Below are 21,003 nucleotides of genomic sequence, written 5' to 3'. Positions count from 1 at the left end.
ATCTTAAGCAGACTCCCCGCTGAGTGCAGGGCTCCGGGCAGGGCTTGATCTCACAACCCTGAGATCACAACCTGCACAGAAATCAAGAGTCTGATGCTTAACCGATTGAGCCACCCTGGGGCCCCCACAGAATTATTTTAGAAGAGGATAACCCTTGAACAATTAAATGCTTTCCAGAACTTCTTAAAGAATAGGCATGTATATCGAGAATCTGTTTAGGCCCTTTTGGAGTAGCCTAAGGTGTTGGGGGACAGTGACTGTTTACTCACGGCATCTTAAACATCCTGAGCATTCATTTGTTCCAGCAGCGGGCTGAAGGCAGTTTGGTAATTCCAAGCCCAGGGGAAGCACTGGAAAGCCATCCACAGACCCACCGCATGGCAGAGCAGAAAGAGAACTTTGAGATCAATTCACTCCTTTACAGTCAAGCCTGGGTTGGGGGGGCGGGGGGTGGTGAATACCCTGGTGCTATGTAACCTAGGTTTAGTCCCTGCCCTGCTACAGCTGCTGGTGGTCATGTGACCACACAGTGCCTCAGTTTCCTCCTTGCACTCTTATGAAGATTCAGTGAATTAATATTTGTAAAGTGCTTAGAACAGTGTCTGACACATTGTAAACACTCTAGACAAATGTTTGTTATATAAGTAAAATAAAACTCAGACCCAGAGAGATCAAGCGATTTGCCCAAGGTCATGTGACTCATCAAATCGCAACTGAGTAGAACCAGTCCTGTACCGCAGGTTCCACCATGTCCTTAGACCATCCCTGGAATGTGGGTTTGTCTCAGAAATACTGTAGGAGCCTGTAAGTAAGGAGTATAATGCAGTATAAGGAACATAGGATTTGAAATCAACAGCTAGGATTCAAGCTCTGATATTTACTGACAACTCTTTGAACTTCAGTTTCTTCATCTGTAGAAATATGATCATAACAAATCCAATTCACAGACTTATTTAGAGGATCAGATGGGATAATGTACTTGGAAAAGCATAACCCACTATGCAGATGATATTTAACATTATTACTGTGAGCTAAGAAAAGCCATGAGAATGTTTCAGACCTGCTTAGGATGTCAAGAAATTGGGGTGGGGAGAGTTCTTAACAGGCTCTTTCCACTTTTTCACTTCCCATTTGTTCACTGTTTTCTTTTAAAATTTATTTTTGTTATAATATATTCATATATACAAAAGAATCATGTACTCTGTGTGTATGTATATGGTGTGTGCGTGTGTGAGCAATAAAACAAATGCTGAGTTCTCTACCATCAGGCTGAAAAAAGAATATTACCAAAGCCTTTAAGTCCCCTGTGTGTCCCATCCCAGTCATATCCCTCTCCCTCCCAGAAAAGTGGGTAAACAGTGATTGTGAATTGTTTGTCTTTTCCTTGCCTTTAGTTGCACTATACATGTGTATACGCCTGAACAATATATTGTATAGAGTGAATTTTTTTCTTATTTCTTTTTCCCTCCTGACTCAAATATCTCAAGCTATATGGTATCTCCCTGTACCCTTATACCATCCGCCTTATTCTTTGTCACTATCTCCCCTCTCCCAACCCAATAAAACATATTACTTCTGTCCTTCAACAGACCTTGTAAGGAGAGACTTGAGAACAGAGCCAGGCTTCAGGTTTACATGACCAAGGAGTGGGTGTCACTGACTAGCAAGAGCTGGGGGCATCAGCTGCCAAAGCAAATGCACAAATCCAAGAGTGGGAAGGGTCTCGTGTCAGGATAGCCACTCAGATTCATTCGGTGTCCTAGATGGTCACTTGATCTTTCGCCTTAATGGAAAAAAGACTTAAAAACAAATTGAGGCAGGTTTGGATGTCATAGTAAGGAATTTGAGCTTTTCCTACAGGCCTTTGGGAAGCAACTAAAAGTTTTGAAGGAGAGAGTGACAGCTCATAACTGCTTCAAGGCAGATGAGATGGGAGACAGGCAGGCCAGTGAGGAAACACCTAGCCTGGGGCAGGGGTGCAGATGTGGCTGGAGGACTATAACCAGATTTCAGAGGGACTGAGCAACTAACTAGCTGGGTGTGGGAAATGCTCAAGAGAGAGGAGTTGGTGATGACTGAAATTTTAGAATTACCTGGATGGAAACATGGTCATGTTCACCAACCAAAGTAGGCAACAGAGAGGAAGATTTGAAAGCCAAGCTGATTACAACAGCCCAGAATGCTAGTGGTCATCTTTATACTGTTATCCAGAAAACAGTGATTAATTCAGCTTTTCTCTCAGAAAAGGAATCAGGGGTGGGTGAATCTATATTTCCTACTTTGAAGAGTTGTAGGGTTTTTAACATGCTAATTGGTAACTTTTGTTGACTGATTCCAACTCTCTGAGAGTTACAATTTCCCTGACTTTCAGTTTCTCATACTTAAAATGAGGGACTGGGGTAAGATGGTCCCTAAGGCCCTTTCCATTATTGTAATTGTGCAATTCTTGGAGCTTTGCCCACAATAGTAAACAGTAGCTGAAGAAATTCATGAGCTTGAGAATCAGATAGAACCAAATTGTAATGAGTATTCCAGTTCTGATGCCAGTTCCAGTGTGAATCAGCCACTGTGGCTGCACCCGTAGCTGCTCTGAGTCTCTTGCTCCTGAAAACTGAAAACCCTACAGGGCTGTGAGTCTGCTTGCATGTGAAAATGCCCAACTCTGTGCCTGGCACAGTGTAGATGCAGGATAAAAATTGATTTCCTCCCTCCCTTCCTTTCTTCCTTCTTCCTCCTTTTGTTACCAAAAAGAGAGTGTTAGTCTGACTCCCCAACTAGTGCTGGGGTGAAACCTTCTTTGCAGACCCTTCCTTGGTGCCCCAAAGCAGCTATTTTACCAGAGAACTGCCCTCCACCAGCTATGTGCAATTTTACCTCAAAGCACAAGCCCTCCTGGCTTTGAGGGAAGCACAAGTGGCAAGGAGACCCCTGGCCTCAGGTCTGTAGTTGCTCTTCCATCTGGACCCAACCCCACTCCAAACGCTGCACCCAGGAACTGTGTGTAAAGTGGTGAGAAGCCACCCCATCTTCCCTGCACAAATGAGCAGCAAACACATTTGCTCATTATCTTTAAGGGACATAGTGAATCAGACTGAGATTTAGTCATATTTACACAGTGCTGTACCTTTGCAATGCCAAGAGCTTAAGCCAAGGCTCCCTGATGGTTAAAATTACACTATTCAAACTCAAAGACAACATAGAGCTCTGTAAGCTAGTTCCTGCCACCCTGACCCCAATCACTGAGTTTATCAAGATTCTCAGCAGGAAGAGACAAGAGTAGTCCTCTCTCCTGCACTGAATACTAGAATGGTACTCTCTCCTAGAAGCTATTGCCCCCACCCCTCTCCTGCAGATCTCAGCTACAGAGAAAATGAAGAAGAATAAGGTTGGGATCCCCTGGCTTATAAAATTTGAATGTCACTTGGACCTGACATGACGTTTGTTTTTGAGCTCGAAATTGCACAACTTTTCAAGATCAAGGTGTTCTGTAGATCCTATTCCAGCATTGTGCAATGATTTTAAACTTAGGAATTTGTTTTGGGGAGAAATAGAGATATAATCCAATCAGTCCTTGAGGAGATACCATTTAGAGACCTTACACTTTCCTAAGGGAGAAGTCTGAAACTGTAAATATGCATGACTATACATAAATATTAATTGAGTTGGTACAGAGTTCTTCATTTATGCCTTACATGTGAAGGCACATACTGGCTGAAGTTTGGTTGTTACCAGCCCTCCATTTAAAAAAGATCCAGGAGTTCTTGCAGGTTTGCAGGCACTTGGAGATCCATTTCACCTCCATTCTCCTGCTGGCCTAGTTCAGCAAAACAGACAAGGAAGCAAGCTGGGTAGGCAGATGGGTACCTTGTAGATAGAGTAATTTTTAAGGAAGCTGTTATTAAATGCCTACTGTGTGTTAAGCACAATACAGGGCAGGATGATAGAAGATGAATGAGACCATTTCTGACCTCTTGTTGATAGAAAGCTGCTTCTAATTTACGATCTATGACTACTCCACATGCAGCAAATTGTTTTTATGTCCCATTGAATCCATCATATCTCTGCAAGGTCAAATTTGAGGCTTTAAGTTCCCAAGATGCCATCTAGATATAGAAAAAAGTAAAAACAAGCAAGAAAAGGAACAAAACAACCACAATGCTGACCCTGAAGAGCAGTCACCTCTGAAATGGAATACTTGAGATGGTCTTTGATTTAAAACTGGTCTTTGCTCCTTTAAGCAGCTTCCATGGTTGTGGCTATCTCTGCAAAATGGATGATTGATCACCAATGGAAACTTAATTACCAATTAATCGGTTACTATTGAATTGCTGGTATGTTTTAGTTATCTGCTACTCCTCAGAGCAATCCATAGTACTTCAGTGAAGAAAAGCTTCTAATTAAATAGTGAAATAGCACTCATTAATATATCAAAATAAATGTCTAGAACCAGAACATTTCATTAATTACAAGAGTCAGTAGGTTTAGCATCTCTGAGACTCTTTGTTTGTTAATTTATTGCCACTTATAGTGAGGAAATATTTGTTACTATATAAAACAGCATTGTAGATTATTTTTTACCATAAAAGTCAATAGATGTAAGAACTCTGTATTCCATGTGACAGAATTTTGACATTAAGGAGTAAGGCTGTTTTACATAAAGATAAGTAAATTTTCTATTTCACTTTGTTGTTCAACACTAAGTTAGTCTGAAATACACTATGGCAGCTTTCTGATTATTATAAATACAATAGGATGATAATAGAATTCCTAATCTTCAAATCATTTTCCTTAACTTGAAACTACATACAAAAATATGTAAAAATAAACTTTTTATCTTTTTCTTCCAAGTTAGAAGACAGTTCCTTATTATGTCCTCCTGCCCCCTGTTATCTCCCCCAAATTTACCAATTCCCAGATGTCTTATAAGTATAGTCAGAAGCTAAGCACTCTATTTGTTTCTTATAAACTCTTAACTACACCTATTCCTGGAAGAAGAAAAAAATAGCTTTAGTAATATTTTTTTTTTTTAAGATTTTATTTATTTGACAGAGAGAGACATAGCGAGAGAGGGAACACAAGCAGGGGGAGCGGGAGGGGAGAAGCAGGCTTCCCGCTGAGCAGGGAGCCCGATGCGGGGCTCAATCCCAGGACCCTGGGATCATGACCTGAGCTGAAGGCAGACGCTTAATGACTGAGCCACCCAGGCGCCCCTAGCTTTAGTAATATTAGTTTATATCTCCACACTCATCCCCCATCTATTCATAATTGATTCACTTACTTATTCACTCAGTTAATATTTATTAAAGATCTATGGGTGATATTTCACCTACTACTAACAACACAGCAGTAAACAAGTATGGTCTCTGATGGCAGGGACATCAATCATGTAATCCACAAGCAAATAGTAGCTGCAGCTATGAGTGCTATGACACATAGGTAAAATGTATTATGACAGTCGATAATAGAAGCATTTGACCTAGATATTAAGATCAGAATAGGCTTCCTCAGGAAATGACAACACACTATGATCTGAAGGAGACATAGCAGTCAATAAGGTGAATGAAGGTGGAAGGATCACTCCAGGAACATGTGCAAAGGCCCTGTAATGGGAGGACACATGGCATATTTGGAGAACTGAGAGAAGACCAGCTCACTGGAGTGCAAAGGAGAGCACAATGAGGATGAATTTGGAAAGTTCAATAGGATCCAGATGATGCAGAGCTCACCAGGCCGTGTTAAAAATTTTTGTCTTTTATCCTGAGAGCAATAGGAAGACATTAAGTGTTTTAAACAGAGTGACATGATGAGATTTGTGTTTTAGAAAAAAATCTGTCTGCAGTGTAGAGAATGGATGAGATCAGATATGGCAGGTCTTACTTGGAAACCATTGTAGTAGTTCAGGAATGGGAAGGGGTGGGTTGGATGAGGGTCAAAGTATGGAGAGAGAAAACTGGATGGATCCAGGAGATATTTAGAAAGTGCAATTGATGAAAATTGGTGATGGACTGTACATGGGAAGGAATCAGGGATGGCACCTAGATTTATGACCTGTGCATCTAGAGAAATGGTAGAGCCATTCACTGGGGGTGTGTTGTATCATCAGCTCAGGCATGGGGGAAGATTGTGGTTTCTGCTTTGGTCACACTGAGCCTGAGGTCTTGGAGACATCTGAGTGTGTTTTTTACGGGCAATTTGATATATGCACAGTCAGCTCAGAGGAGAGGGTAGGGTGGAGGTACAAATGCGTGTGTCAACTAAATAGTAATAGATATCACAGGAGAGACTAAGGTTGCATAGGGAGAGTGTGAAGAGTGAGGAGAGGAGCAGCCCTAGGATAGAGCCTTGAGAAACCCTGACACTGATAGGCAGGCACAGATGGTCCTGCACCAGGACTAAATGTTGCAATCTGAGAAGTAGAAGGAAAACCAGGACACCGAGGTGTCAAGGTGAAGGGACGGATCCATAGCGCTTAACTGACATGTATTACTGAACAATATTTTTAAAAATCTGAAGCTGAATCTGTAAGATAAATACCTGATTGAGTGGTAATTGCCTTTTTTGTAAGTTGGTAACTGTGGCATGTGGTGCCCAGCTTTTACATTTTTTTTGAGCCTTTCCCCATAATGATGACAAATACTTCAGTGGTATTATCTAGGTGCTGAGTTCTATGGTAAGAGATTTCTATAAATTAGCTCATTTAACCTTTACAACAGCTCTGCAATGTAGGCACATCTCTACAATTCTCTCAATTTTACTTGTGAAATGGATAACCTGAATTTCACAAACACATAGGGAGTATGGGGACTATGTAAGGTAAGTAAGCACAAGAGACTAGGATTTGACGCAGGAACTTGAGTCTGGGGTCTGTGTTCTGCAGACTCCCTGTGAATTATCTATCAGCTACCACCCCCTACTGCCTCACTGCACACAAATGCACAAAGGCACACATTTTCAAATATCTAATGTATTATGTATGACTCTAACATTTATTATTATTCCAGTTGAAATCCATCTTACTGGACTTGCCTGCTAGAAGCATTACCTTTATGCCCAGGGCTGAGACATTTATAGTTTTGTTTTTCTTTTACCGGCACCACCGAGTTCCATTTTTATGTATGCGCATATTTAACCGTAGCGCAAACTGCGGTAGGAAGGTTTACCCCAGTTAACATCTATATACATGTGGAGCACCTAGTGGTACTGGAGCCATGTAGATCACTAGAGTAATCTCTGCCTGTCTGGGGCTCTCTGTTTCTTTGTATGGTTATCCTTTCCATTCTCCTCCGAGCTCTGAAAAGACACCCCGAGAAGTTTTTTTACCAGCCTGTTCGCGTCTGGACTCACATTCATTCTATGACCATATTTTATTTCAGACACTTTTGAGAAATTCATCAGGCTGTGAAGTGCGCAGTGATGAATATCGAACAGAGTTTACCACAGCTTTGCAGCGTGTTGACTTATTCATGGGCCAATTCAACCAAGTCCTCTTAACATCTATATCTACCTTCATTAAAGGAGACCTCACGATTGCTAATCTTGGGACGTCAGAGGGTCGCTTCATGCAGGTAAATGCTTTCTAAGAGTGGCTCTGTCTGTTTTACCTGGTTTGGTGCAATTAGTTTTTTGTTTTGTTTTGTTTTTATAGTAAGGTATTTGCAAATATTATAAAGTGAAAATCACAGTAAAAGCTAGAGACAGACTGAAAGCAAAACAATGAAGCCTGGTCCATTCTTTATGAAGCGTATGGCCTATTTTTGTTAAATTCTGGAAACTTTCAGTTTAAATGTGGTTGCTTTAATTTTCTTGCCCAGAATGGTTTGGGATTTAGTTTGTTGTTGTTGTTGTTGTTGTTTTCCATTCATGATTTCTCTCACATGATTGGAATAAAATGAAACAATTGAAGCACTTCCAGGCGATGTTTTCCTATTTCAAGGGAAGCTACGGATCAAAGGAGAGCTATTGTGTGAACCGTGTGGTCTCCATGAGAAGAAACATTCACATCATTGAGAAATATTGGCAGGAGTTAGGAAAGGACGTTATCATCAAGATCCCATTGTAACTCCAGCTCTCCTGATTCTGCAAAATGATGTGGTCAGACACAAAGAAGTTCAAACACTGGGGGAAAAAATCCAGATTTTATTAAGAAATGCTTTTAATAGATAGCAACATATTTCCATACAATAAAAATTCACATTTCAGACGCAGTTATCGTGCTTCCTAGATACAAGAATTAGCACTTTGCAGAAATTAAAATGCTCTTGTGTTGAATCTCTTTGACAGCTTTAATAGTTACTGGGTAGTGCTTTCAACGTGAGTTCATCAGTAGGTTCTTGATTAATGCACAATGACCATGGCATCTATGGAAATGTTGACTTTCTACAAATACTAGAAATTTCTTCTAAAGAGATTCTTATTTCATAATCGTCAGATCTAATTAACATCCTAGTCAGACAGTGACTTCTAGTAAACCAGTTGAGGACAATGATGTTTTCCTCTGACTTGCCCATCTGTACATCCTCTATCTGTATTCTTTTACAAAATATATTTTTTAAAATTACCACTGTCTTTGTAGTGTATGGATATTGGTCATTGCCATATTTTAAATCATGTTTTTCTTTAACTAGTTGGGCATGGTGGGATTTTTTTCAAATCATAAAACATGTAAATAAAGCCTTCCAAGCTCAAAACTAATCATACAGATCCTGTTATCTAAACGCTTCCACACTTGGTCTCCCCTCCTCCCATTGCTTCAAATTATTACACTTTCTCCCCACTCCTCCCTCTCTCCCAGCCCAGTGTTCTTATTTACCCACCTCAAATCTTTTCATTCTGTCCTTAACTCCTTAAAATCTGAAAACTGGATGCCCAGTCCCCTCCTACACACACAAGCACTCTAAAGTATTTGAAATATGGTCGTATCTATTATCCTTGTAAAATATGTAGTGTTATTTTAAGTATGTGTTTTTAATTGACATTGATACTATTCTATAGAATTCCAAAAAATTTGAAGGAGCATGAGAGAATCTGGCATCTGTTGAATTCTTAATGTGTTCACTATGTTGACTTTTTATCTTTACTTTTGCCTTCCTTTTTTTCTAAATTGTTTATTACCTCATCCATCCAGTTTCATATTAGTAAGCTTTCTATAGTCACTTTAGGTCTCACATTCTTTTACATCAAAAGGTTCTTGGCCTATTTCCAGATTCTAAAGTTGTAATAAAATCCCATTTTTAGATAGATTGCTCTAATACCTGAGTAAATTCTGCTGAGACAGATGCCACCACCTAAGTGATATGTCGTGCATCAGTCTCATTGTAACAGAAATGCTGTGACAAGTGTTTTATTCTTGTCTCCCAGCATTTACATAAAAGAAGCTATATTATGCCCATTATCTGTGCATCCAAAACATTAAAGATGAAAATAAGTAGATACTTATTTTATGTAAAGATCTGATATCACTGATTTTTTTTAAACCACATGGTTCTTAATTCATCAGATATATATTGGGAACTTACTAACCTTGCTCTACTAGGCAAATAAGTAAAGCAAAGGAAACAGTGATACAGAACCTGCCTTTGAGGAACTAAAATTTTATTTTTTAAAAAAAGATTTTATTTATTTATTTGAGAGAGAGTGAGAGAGAGCACAAGCCGGGGGAGGGGCAGAGGAACAGACTGCCTGCTGAGCAGGGAGCCTAATGTGGGACTTGATCCCAGGACCCCAGGATCATAACCGAGCTGAAGGCAGACACTTAACCACTGAGCCACCCAGGCACCCCTGAAATTTTAGTATGGGAGATAAAAACATGTACCTGATATCAAGACAGCAAAAGACAAAGACATACAGACAAAGGGCTATTGAGACCCACATAGGATCCATTTCTCTGACACTTGTCCAAGAGAATTCCATTCCCTTAAATTTTATGTAAATAAACCCAAGGCACTGAAGGATCAAACAATCAACATCACTGAAATCCAGTTTGTTTACAGCAAATAATGTTGGGGGAGGAGTCAGTCAGGCGTGCAGCAAAGACCTTCTAGCTGAAGCTCGCCAAGCAGTACTAGCAAGTTCTATAAATGTTTTGACTGCTGTAAAGTGCTAAATCTGTGGCCAGGCCTAAGTTCCTGCAACTCCTGTTTTAATAATACTGTGGAGTTTCTGTTATAAACTGGAATGGACATAATTTTTTTCCAAAGACAGCTGCTATACGTGAAAAGGAACAGAAAAATGATTTTTACTTCCTTCCTACCCTGAAGCCTAAAGTCAAAGTTGCTTTGCAAATGTTTTCTCTCAAGAGTTTGCAGCTGTTTCTGCCTTTCCTATTGTGCTTATGTCCAGCTCTGGCTGGGAATACAAGCTTCAGCCCCAGCTGTCGGGTGTAAAGGGAATCAGGTATTTCACAGTGGTTATTTGGTTAGAAAGAATTATATTGTTTAGCTAACAATATTATATGTATGGTAGAGAAGACACGTTTGACATGTTCCTAACATTTAAACATGTGTAACTTATCTCATACAGGTGCAACTCCGTCTAAATATACTGATGTGTACATATATTAGAGTTTATCAACATAGATACAGATTTCAAAACCAGTTTTTATTTGTGTGATCACCCTCTTGGGATGCTTTGAAGTAAAATACTATGATAAGTCCTATTCAGGATAGTAAAAGTAAACAGTGAGAACAGGGCTTCTTACAAATTTTAGAGGGGGAGGGAATGTTGAAAAGAACAAGGCTCGGGAACATTAGTGCTGTGTGCAGGGCTATGTGGGTGAGGGCAGATGGTTACTCATGAAGATCACAGGACTAATCACAGGGATTGCCCACGTCTCCCCTTCTGAGCTCCTCATCTAATCAACTTGCAAAAATAGTGCTTGATATATATATATATATATATATATATATATATTTTTTTTTTTTTAAGGCTCCTCCTTATAACAGCTCTCTTATAAGGCCTTTAATCTCTAGATGCAAGGCATTGCTATTAAAATATTCGTGCATGACTGTCAGGCCAGGGAGAGTGAGTGTATCGGGTGGGTTGGGGGTGGGGAGGCACTTTCAAGACTTGTTTCAAGTTCAGCTCCCACAAACACTCATTGGGCAGCTACCTTGTCTGCATACAGTGCCCCGGCAGTGGGCGCTGTCACAGCTGTCACTTGGTTCTGTGGCATCATCCTTGCTCTTCTCCCACCCCCTTTCCCATCTTCCCAATTCCTTGATGCCGTTAGCACTCACTACCCCTGTTCTCTTGTGCCTCTTAACCGGACTAGTTGGATCATAAGCAAGAAAGTTAAGGACATAGGGATCACCTAAAAAGTATCCTTTGCTTGTGATCATTACTTACGACCATTACGTAAAGGATTATGTTAGTAATCAGTGAACCTGAGGATAATTACTCACTTCCAGTAAGAACCAGTTCATCTATTGACCTCCTGTCTTCAAATTCTTTCAGTTCCTGTGCCACCATCATGGTATGTTAGATCTTCGTGTTGGAAGCCTGTGACATACATTACCTTTGGGATTACTGCTATTTTAGAGAATGTAGACACAGATCATCAATTCATCAGTGCTGTGAGCATCCAGCAGAGACCCAGGCAAAGCTTAAACTTAAACATTTCTCTTTAGGGATTGCTAATTTACTGTTCTCCTTTATAAAATCCTCAGATAAAAATATCATCTGCCTTTCTTTTTTTATGTGTACATCATTGATTTAGTTACATCCCTAAAGAATGGTGGATTTGGTATATTCCTTTGGAAGAAAATCTGGGGCACCTGGGTGGTTCAGTCAGTTAAGCGTTGGACTCTTGATTTGGGCTCAGGTCATGATCTCAGGGTCCTGTAATTGAGCCCCATGTTGGGTTCCACACTCAGCAGGGAGTCCGCTTGAGATTCTTTCCCTCTCCCTCTGCCCCTCCCCCTGCTCATGCGCATGCATGCACTCTTGCACACTCTCTCTCTTTCTCTCTCTCTCTAAAATAAATAAATCTTCTAAAAAGTGTTTTAAAAATAGAAGAAAATATATTCATGAATTCTGAGACTTGTTTTGTTTGAAAAAGAAACCATTAAAAATAATAATTTCAGAGCTCTATCTATAACTAAAAATCAACCCCAGTGCATGTAGTCTCCTAAAATGAATTCATGCATGCTTTTGAAATACATATATCTTATACACTGTTATATGCATAGAAAATTAAAACATCATAAATATTTGAAACCATGGGAAAATGCTAAGCTTTTGTTTGTTTCGTTGGTAATAGGGAATAACTGGGATTTCTTGTTTGGGTGCTTTTTTAAAAGAGTAGAGAGACATTTTAAAAACATGAAGTATATGTATCAGTAGTTTTTTTTTTTAACTTTTATCACTTTTAAAATTCAAAAACAGATATACTCTGTGTATAAATTGGCAGATCCTACAATTATTGTACTTGGAGTATTGATTTGAAAGTATTGATATTTAATTTTTTTTTAATTTACTAGTTTATTTGGATTTTTGATGCTTGATATGTTTTTACAAAGGTCTCAATCTGGTTTTGACTCATTTCGACTCACAATCATTTCAAAAAGTTAAAACACACATGCACATCAGTATTGCAGCAATAAGGAAAATTGTTTTGCTTTTTGTGTATACCTGGCCTTTGTAATATCAGGTTGGTATAGAAGCACTCATGCCCATTTACCAAAAAGAATAAAGGAAAGAACAGAGCAAAGCTTCATTTAATTCAACTTTTGCCACCTGGTACCTTGTCTTACCACTTTTATTTCTTGAGCTGTTAGCACCAATCAGCAATTTCTATTTCTTCTTGTGTTTTTTTTTTTCCATTTCAGAAAACTAGATGTTTACCTTGATTGAAATAGCTCCAGTCTTCATATCTGATTTCTTTCTACACGAACACCAATTTCTCTCACATACTAAGGGAGACAGTAAACCTAAAGCAGGTGTCTGAACCATTCAGGCTACTATAACAAATTCCCATAGACTGGGTGGCTTAAACAGCAAACATTTATTTCTCACACTTCAGGAAGCTAGGAAGTTCAAGATCAAGATACCAGCAGATCTGGTTTCTGGTGAGAACCTGATAGCTGGTTCGTAGATGGCTGTTCTTGCTGAGTCCTCACATGATGGGAAGAAGGAAATAAAGCTCTCTGGGGTCCCTTTTATAAGGGCACGATTTCATTCATGAGGACTCTACCCTTATGACCTGATTGACTCTCAAAGGCCCTTCACATTGGGGGTTAAGATTTCAACATATGAATTTTAGGTGGACACAAACATTCAGTCTATTGCAATAGGCAAGAAGCAAGAAGCATTAGAAGTCATATCTTGGAAGTGCAGATCAAACTCTTACAGGTTATCTAAATATCTGAAACATTTAAAAACCTTATCCCTTCATCAAGACTTAAGTGAGCTTCTTATTTCAGGCTATTCATATATTTAGGCAATAGATAGGCCTTTAGGACTTACTATGTGCCCAACTCTGTATTGGGAACTATAGGGAAAGCAGACCCACTCCCAAGATCCGTAAGGTCACACCCAGTTATAACCCGGTCTATTTATTAATGGTGTCATCTCCTTCTCTCACATTTCTTTTCTTTCAATTCATATTTTTTTCTCATTGAGTTTCAAACTCCAGTGATTTGCATCATCTTTCATTACAAATTTCCTTAACAGAAATCCTCTATTTTTCTTAATTTTTAAACTAGAAATCAGTCTAGATGAAATCAAAGGTTCCACTCGGTTCTATTTTCCTTGAAATAGAACTGCATATGTTCTGTTCTTACAAAAGGAAAATTTATTTGATCTTCAATTTTAGTGTATTTGCTGCCAAAAATAGTAGGTTTCAAAAAAGCAGTTGGGCCCAGGGAATCTACTCCCACTCCGACGGATTCTCCTAGTGAAAATCCACTTTCGTTCTATCTTTTATCCCTTCCCCACCTCCAGCCTCTCTAGGACTTTGTTTTATAAAAGCCCAGTCTGAGTATGAGGGGATATTCAGAACACTGGTTGGGAGGCTAAGTAGGTGATACTCAGGTACTCAGTCTCAGGCAGGAGGAATGGATGGAAGACTGTGAACCTCCAGAAGTAAGCTTGCCTTTTACTTAATTTAAGAAAATATTTGGCAAAGAAATACAAAGCAAAATCACAATGAAGTACCACTTCACACACAGTGGGTTGGCTATAATCAAGAAAATGGGAAATAACAAATGTCAGTGAAGTTGTGGAGAAATTAAAACCCTCACACATTGTTGGTGGGAATGTAGAATTGTGCACACCTATGGAAAATGGTATGGCAGTTCCTCAAAAGGTTAAATATAGAGTTACCATAAGATCCAACAATTCTACTCCTAGGTATATACCCAAGAAATGAAAATATATATGTTCTCACAGAAAGTTGTATGTGAATGTTCATAGTAGCAGTATTTACAATAGTGGAAATAACCCAAATGTCCATCAACTGATGAATGGATAAATAACATATGGTATGTCCATATAATGGAACATTATTCAGCAATAAAAAGGAATGAAGTACTGATACATGTCCCAACATGATGAACCTTGAAAACATTATGCTAAATGAAAGAGGCCAGTCACAGAAGACCACATATTGTAGGATTTCATTCATATAAAATGTCTGGAATAGGAAAATCTATAGAGACAGAATGTAGATTAGTGGTTGCAAGGGACTGGAGGGCACGAGGAGATGGAGAAGGTGGTGGCTAAAGGGTACTGAGTTTCTGTTTGAAATAATGACAATGTTCCAAAATGGTTGTAGTGGTGGTTGCACAAATCTGTGACTATACCAAAAGCCACTGAATTGTGCACTTTAAAAAAATGGAGAGTGGGGCACCCTGGGTGGCTCAGTCGGTTAAATGTCTGACCCTTGATTTTGGCTTGGGTCTTGATCCCAGGGTCGTGAATTCAGGCCCCATGATGGACTCCGTGCTGGGCGTGGAGCCTACTTAAAAAAAAAAAAAAAAAAAAAGGAGAGAAAGCCACATATAAATATCTCATGTTAAACTGTATTCATCATTCTTAAGGAAAATTAAATTTTAAAACAGTTTAACCAAAAATAAATCTTGGGACACCTGGGTGGCTCAGTCAGTTAAGCATCTGCCTTCAGCTCAGGTCATGATCCGAAGGGTCCTGGGATCGAGTCCCACATCGGGCTCCTTGCTCAGCAGGGAGCCTGCTTCTTCCTCTGCCTTCATCTCCCCCTATTTGTACACTCTCTCACTCTCTCTCTGACAAATAAATAAATAAAATCTATAAAAAATAAATAAAAATAAAAAAATAAATCTCTATGTGTAGGGTGAGGGAATCTAGCCTTTATGTATTTGAAGATATATCACACAAAAGGTTTATGGATTTTAGAGCCTAGCCACAAAGGTTTTATTTTATTTGTACATATATTTCTTCCTCATGTCCTCTCCCAGATAATTTGAGATCATAGCCACAACAATCAGGTACATTTGGATTCCCCCCTACTCCCTCACACCCAAACATATTAGTCTTGTATTTTCAGAAGCATTAAAGAAAAAGGGTTTTTTGGTTGTTGTTGTTGTTTTGTTTTTTTTGAGACCTAAGTATTAAAGATTAGTTGTCAACACAGTCAAAGATAATTACCAGTCTTCTATTTCATACTAATTATCCTAAGAATTAAATTTAAATGCTAGATTCAGTTCTGTCCTTAGAAATATCTCCATGACAACAGAAAGAAACTTCTAATTTCTTAAAAAACATCGCTACAGGGGTATTTTGAGGGTTAAAGTGATTACTCCATTATTTGGAATTCTAGCAATAAGATAAAGTGAGGAATTAATGATAGAAAAGCATTCTTGGCATTTTATAGCAATAGGTATCCCTGCAGAGAAAGGGCTAATGATCAACAGAAAGGTATTTTCATCTGTGCTTTAGCCTCTGCTTAAAACCCCAGGTATCTCACTTTTCCCTACAGCCTTCCTGTCTTCTCTGGTTCATCCCATTTTCTACATGAAGCCACACTCATCCTAGCTCTGTGATCAAAAGTAGAACTCGCTGGCTCTGCTAGTAACATTTCCTCTGTGCCATCAAAAACTATTCAGATGTGGAGTCTTTCTCCTTAGGCACACTTAACTTCTGCAGCCAAGATTACTGAAACAAGGAGTATTTGGCAAGGCAAATATATTGTGAAATTTGTTTTAATGCTTTGACTCATGAGTGGCTCTTGAGAGCTCAGAGTTGAAGCTTTTTATTGGTATTTACTCTGGTGCTCCAAGAGTGTAGCAGTTGAGTGTTTAAGAAGAGGTCAAGCAAATCGGATTCTGGCATTAGATAAAGCTCCTTGGAAACCGGACTGTTGTACTTTCTAGCTAAAATTCTCTGTTGCATTTTCTTTATGGAAAAATAATAGTACCTACTTTGTAGGATTATTGTGAGAAGTAAACAAAAAAACCATTTAAAGCTCTTAGCACAACGACTGGCTCAGTCACCATATATATAGTGCTCTCCAGACAAAAAGTCTGAACAGGGAATACGTTAAATCAATCTACCCAAGTTCCAGAGAGGCAAAGAGCTTCTTTATGAAAAGAGAGACAAAGGTTAATCCTTTCTGGGAAATGAACATTTGAATGGGCTTCAGATATTTGATGAAGTCAAAGATGATGACCTAGTAATTAGGAAGGGATTGCTTATTTATAAATATGGGAAAATGATATTAAAGAGAGCAAAAAGATAGGAGATCTTGTATCTTGTTATGTAGCAGGTCTGAATAGATTGGAAGATACGAGAGAGGCAAAATGCAAATATTCATAGGAAGGTTCAGAGAGATGAATAATCTTCAATGAAGTGGAAAGCACAGAATGAGGCATAGAACAGAGTCCAGTTATTAAGAGAGGCTGCGGTTTGATTTTGTTTTTGACTTGTGTGTGAGAAAAGGAGACTTTTTTTTCATCTTTGTAGTTGGAAGTGATTGGCAACAATTAGGGAAATACGAAAAAAAAATGGGGGTGGGCAGATAGGAAAAACAAGTGGTGAGCACCTGAAGTGAGTCAAAATTGAAAAATTGGATAACTGAAATCTGGATAATGAGGGAGAAGCAGGCGCCTCACTGAGCAGGGCTTGATCCCTGGACCCTGAGATCATGACCTGAGCTAAAGGCAGACGCTTAACCAGCTGAGCCACTGAGGTGTTAAAAGTCTGATATCCTGATATTCTGCTTGTAACCCGCACCCAGCAGGGGAGGTAGGACTGGTAATTGAACTTCTTTCTACTTTGGCTACAAAAGTCACAGATAACTATTTGGCCCTACATTTAGGAATAACAACAGTTTCCATCCTTTCTCATCCTGACCAAATGACCTTTGATCTATCATTTAACTTCTGTGCAAATATAGCCACCCTGCTTAATGGAGATATTTTGAAAGTGCTGTTTGGGATAGAACAAGTGTTAGAACAAAATGTCATGATGTTTAGCTTTTATGGAGGTATGTGAATTTAGTTAGTTTCTTTATCAACAACCCACTGTCTGGGAGCAAATTAGAGACTTTGGGAATCTTCCCAAATTTTTTCAAGCTACTTGACTCCTTGTGCTGAAGAAATGATTTACAACTAGTTCCCCAAAATATTTTTATGTTGTGTGTGAGTTTGTTAGAGTACTAAGCATTTAATTACATCTGTAATTTTCATTCCCATTTTACAGATGAAAAGCTGAGGTAGAGGGAATGGTTATTTAACTAATCATAATCTCACAGATCCCCATGTTTGTCCCATGATTTCACACCTATGGCAAATAAGCACACATTCAATGAAACATAAAAGGGTATTTGGGATGTTGGACAATTTCACAAAGGCAGTTTCAAGCCTAGGGCTGACCTCAGCCTCCTGCACCTCATATAGATACAAATCTATTGCCTATTTAAGAATAAAAGTCTGAACACTCCCAAACTCTCCTAAAGTCTTAGTGTTCATCTCTAATAGTCATTCTGACTTTCTCAAAAAATTTTTAAAAGATTTATTTATTTACTTGAGGGGGGTAGAGACAGAGGGAGAGGGAGAAGCAGGCGCCTCACTGAGCAGGGCTTGATCCCTGGACCCTGAGATCATGACCTGAGCTAAAGGCAGACGCTTAACCAGCTGAGCCACTGAGGCACCCCAGTCATTCTGATTTTATCCCTGGACTTCATTATTAGTGGGTTCTAGCAGTAGAGAAGATGGAAATTATATAGCTGAGAAACATCCCAAATTAGAAATACCTGAAAACAAGAATGACAAAAGTCATCAAACCTCGTTTCCAAGGCATTGTTAAAGCCATCAGACCTTATTATAAAACCAGGTCAAGAAGCAGAACTTTATAATCCAAGAAATAACATCTGATTGGACAATGGTTTATAAAAACAACAGCCCGTTATTTTAAAGTACCTGAAGGCCTATTTTGACCTTAGGAGATCTATAAATATGGCTTAAGAGTAGCAAAGCTGGAACTGGATCCAAGTCCTCCAGACTCCCTGTCCGCTCTCTATTCCATGACGTCAAGGAAAGCTGCCCAGTGGGGCAGGGCGGGTGAATAAATTTAAAAAATAATCTGAAATCCTTGGAGCATAGGTGAGTTCTTCAGTTCTGGGGAGAGTTTTGGCTCCTCCAGTTCCCAGTACAATTGTGAGGATTTGTCTGCATGTGCTGGCTGATTGACCAAAAGATCTCCTTCCCTATACACCGTTAAAAGATCATATGCGAAAGTCTGCCTTGGGGGTTCAGAGGAACTGCCTTCAAGACAGGAGATTAGGAGATGGTGTATTGATTTACAATGAGATAAACACTTGGGCCTTTAGTTCAAATACCCATGAGCTCTCCTAATCTGTTATTAGCATTATCATCCACATTTTCCACTTGTATTTAAACTGAGCTTGTTGGACTAAGTTCATTTGTGTTTTGTCTCTCAGGTTGTGGTTTCTCGATCAGGATCATCAACCCCTCATGTGAATTTTCGCCTGGATTCCCACCCTGTGTCTCCAGAAGTAATTGTGGAGCACCCATTAAACCAAAATGGCTACACGCTGGTTGTCACTGGGAAGAAGGTAAGCCCTGTTCCCACAGGGAGGTTTTTCCTGAGTGGATTTTTACAATATGTATCATGTGGTCCTTTTTAACTTCTCTCTTGGTCCTGGATTCACTCTCCTCTCTCAGATTTTTTCTTGAGTATTCCAGAGATTTTCTGAAACCAAGTTAAATTTTTATTCAGGAGGACTGGACCAAAGGGAGGTCTTCTTCATTATGTGTACTTCTCCTTTTGTCTTTATTTCTCAATGAGAAAAACAAACACGCAGAATGAGAATTACGGACCTAAGGGCAGAACTCTAGTGTGGGCAGATAAGTCCTGAAATGTACATTGGAATCTGACACCAGCCGGTAATCCCTCTTCTCTGAGGGAAGGAGGTGCATCTTGATGCCAAATGATATGTAAACTTACTTAGAATTTCCCAGGGGTTCAAGTGTGTTTTCCAGCAGCTTAAATTATACTCTCTTGTTATTTTAAAATCGTCTCAGACAGAGCAAAATGTCCCTACTAAATAAAACCTCAACACTGTATGACAGTCCTTGTGTTCCCTGGACAGTGATGGTAATGTTTATCACATATGCGCCAACAATAGAGGAAAGAAAGGAATTTGGTTTTTTTGTTTAAATCACTTAATCATTATTACATAATTTTCACACATAGGTGCTATCTCTGGTAGACTCTATACAATTAGATTCACATGTATCTTTGGTGTATTTAGTTTTCACTGAACAAACAAACAAAAAACCCCTCTGGAAGCTCTCTCCATCACTTTTCTTCACAGATCACCAAGATCCCACTGAATGGCTTAGGCTGTGAACATTTCCAGTCCTGTAGTCAGTGTCTCTCCGCCCCTCCCTTTGTGCAGTGCGGCTGGTGTCACGATAAATGTGTGCAAGTAGAGGAATGCCCCACTGGAACATGGACTCAGGAGATCTGTCTGCCTACAATCTATGAGGTAGGAATCTGTCAGCTGTCACGTGTGGTTTTGGTAAACATAATCCCATTAATGAAAAAATTCTAAATTCAATGTATTCATTTAGCTGTGAGACATCAGCCGAAGCACCATCCTTCTCCAAGGTTTTCCTTCAGGGTGGCATTTGGGCGCATCACCCTGAGTCCTGTACCTGAAATATGTGCTTTACACTCACCAAGTAGTTCTCTCCTTGAGCAAGTTGCTCTCCCTTAGTGCTTTGTTAATAAAAGAGTGGTGGCTGGTGAGCAACGTTGCTCCCCATTTCCTCACCATGGGTCCTTTTCCCTCCTGACCCATCTGACTCAGTGATTCCTCACCACCAACTTAATCAACCAGGTGCCCAGACATGAGCCTCCACCATGCACAGAGATCTGCTCATGGCATAACCCAGAATCTTAAGCTGAACCAGGCAAGCTAGGGATGCCAGCCATGATGGTGCAGAGAGGACAGAAGATTTCTTCCTGTCTGGTGTATAGGTGGTGACTTTGTGTCATCACACATAAGACTAGAGGTTACTTCCCAGGCCAATGTAGGAGGCAAGTGGACAATGAACACCCACGGATGGGTACGTGCCTTCTCTCAAAGTTTCTGGAAGAACAGTACAGGTGCAACTGATGACTAATACTAACATATATACTCTGTGAGCCATTTCATTGTTTAATTCATTCCAAAAATATTTATTGACTGCATACCATATAGCAGCGCTCTTCTAGACACTAAGGAAACGTGGTCTGAACGAGAGAAAAGTGCCTCCTCCTATTAGAGAACTTAGCTTCTAGCAGTGAGCTCAGTCATGGCATTGTAGCCACGCTCTCCAACTCTCTGCTGCCTTATTTTTGGTGAAACAGATATTTGGTACTATGAAAATCTCCATGGCAATTTTTTTAAATGTCTCGATCCAAATACATTTTTGCTTGAAAATAATTCCCTGGTGAGGACCTAGTATGTATTTTCCCTGCTCACATATAGAACAGTTGGACTTTAGTAAATGATTCTTGTGA

The 21,003-nt window shown here is 39.5% G+C and overlaps 1 protein-coding gene across 3 annotated transcripts in view; it reads left to right on the top strand.

Annotated features, from left to right (window-relative positions):
- MET (MET proto-oncogene, receptor tyrosine kinase) overlaps positions 1 to 21,003 on the top strand; it is a 243,581-nt gene that overhangs the window by 178,259 nt on the left and 44,319 nt on the right. For 2 of the 3 annotated variants that reach the window (XM_032401723.1, XM_032401724.1), the window contains exons 3-5: positions 7,374 to 7,565; positions 18,914 to 19,048; positions 19,811 to 19,984. In XM_032401723.1, coding sequence (XP_032257614.1) covers positions 7,374 to 7,565; positions 18,914 to 19,048; positions 19,811 to 19,984 — 501 coding nt within the window. The remainder of the gene's footprint in view (positions 1 to 7,373; positions 7,566 to 18,913; positions 19,049 to 19,810; positions 19,985 to 21,003) is intronic. The other variant, XM_032401725.1, reaches the window with a different exon arrangement.

The sequence above is a fragment of the Phoca vitulina genome, unplaced genomic scaffold, assembly GCF_004348235.1.
Source record: "Phoca vitulina isolate PV1807 unplaced genomic scaffold, GSC_HSeal_1.0 scaffold4, whole genome shotgun sequence".
Taxonomy (NCBI): Eukaryota; Metazoa; Chordata; class Mammalia; order Carnivora; family Phocidae; genus Phoca; species Phoca vitulina.
Note: the sequence above shows the minus strand (reverse complement) of the source record. Positions and strands in the feature narration are given on the sequence as shown.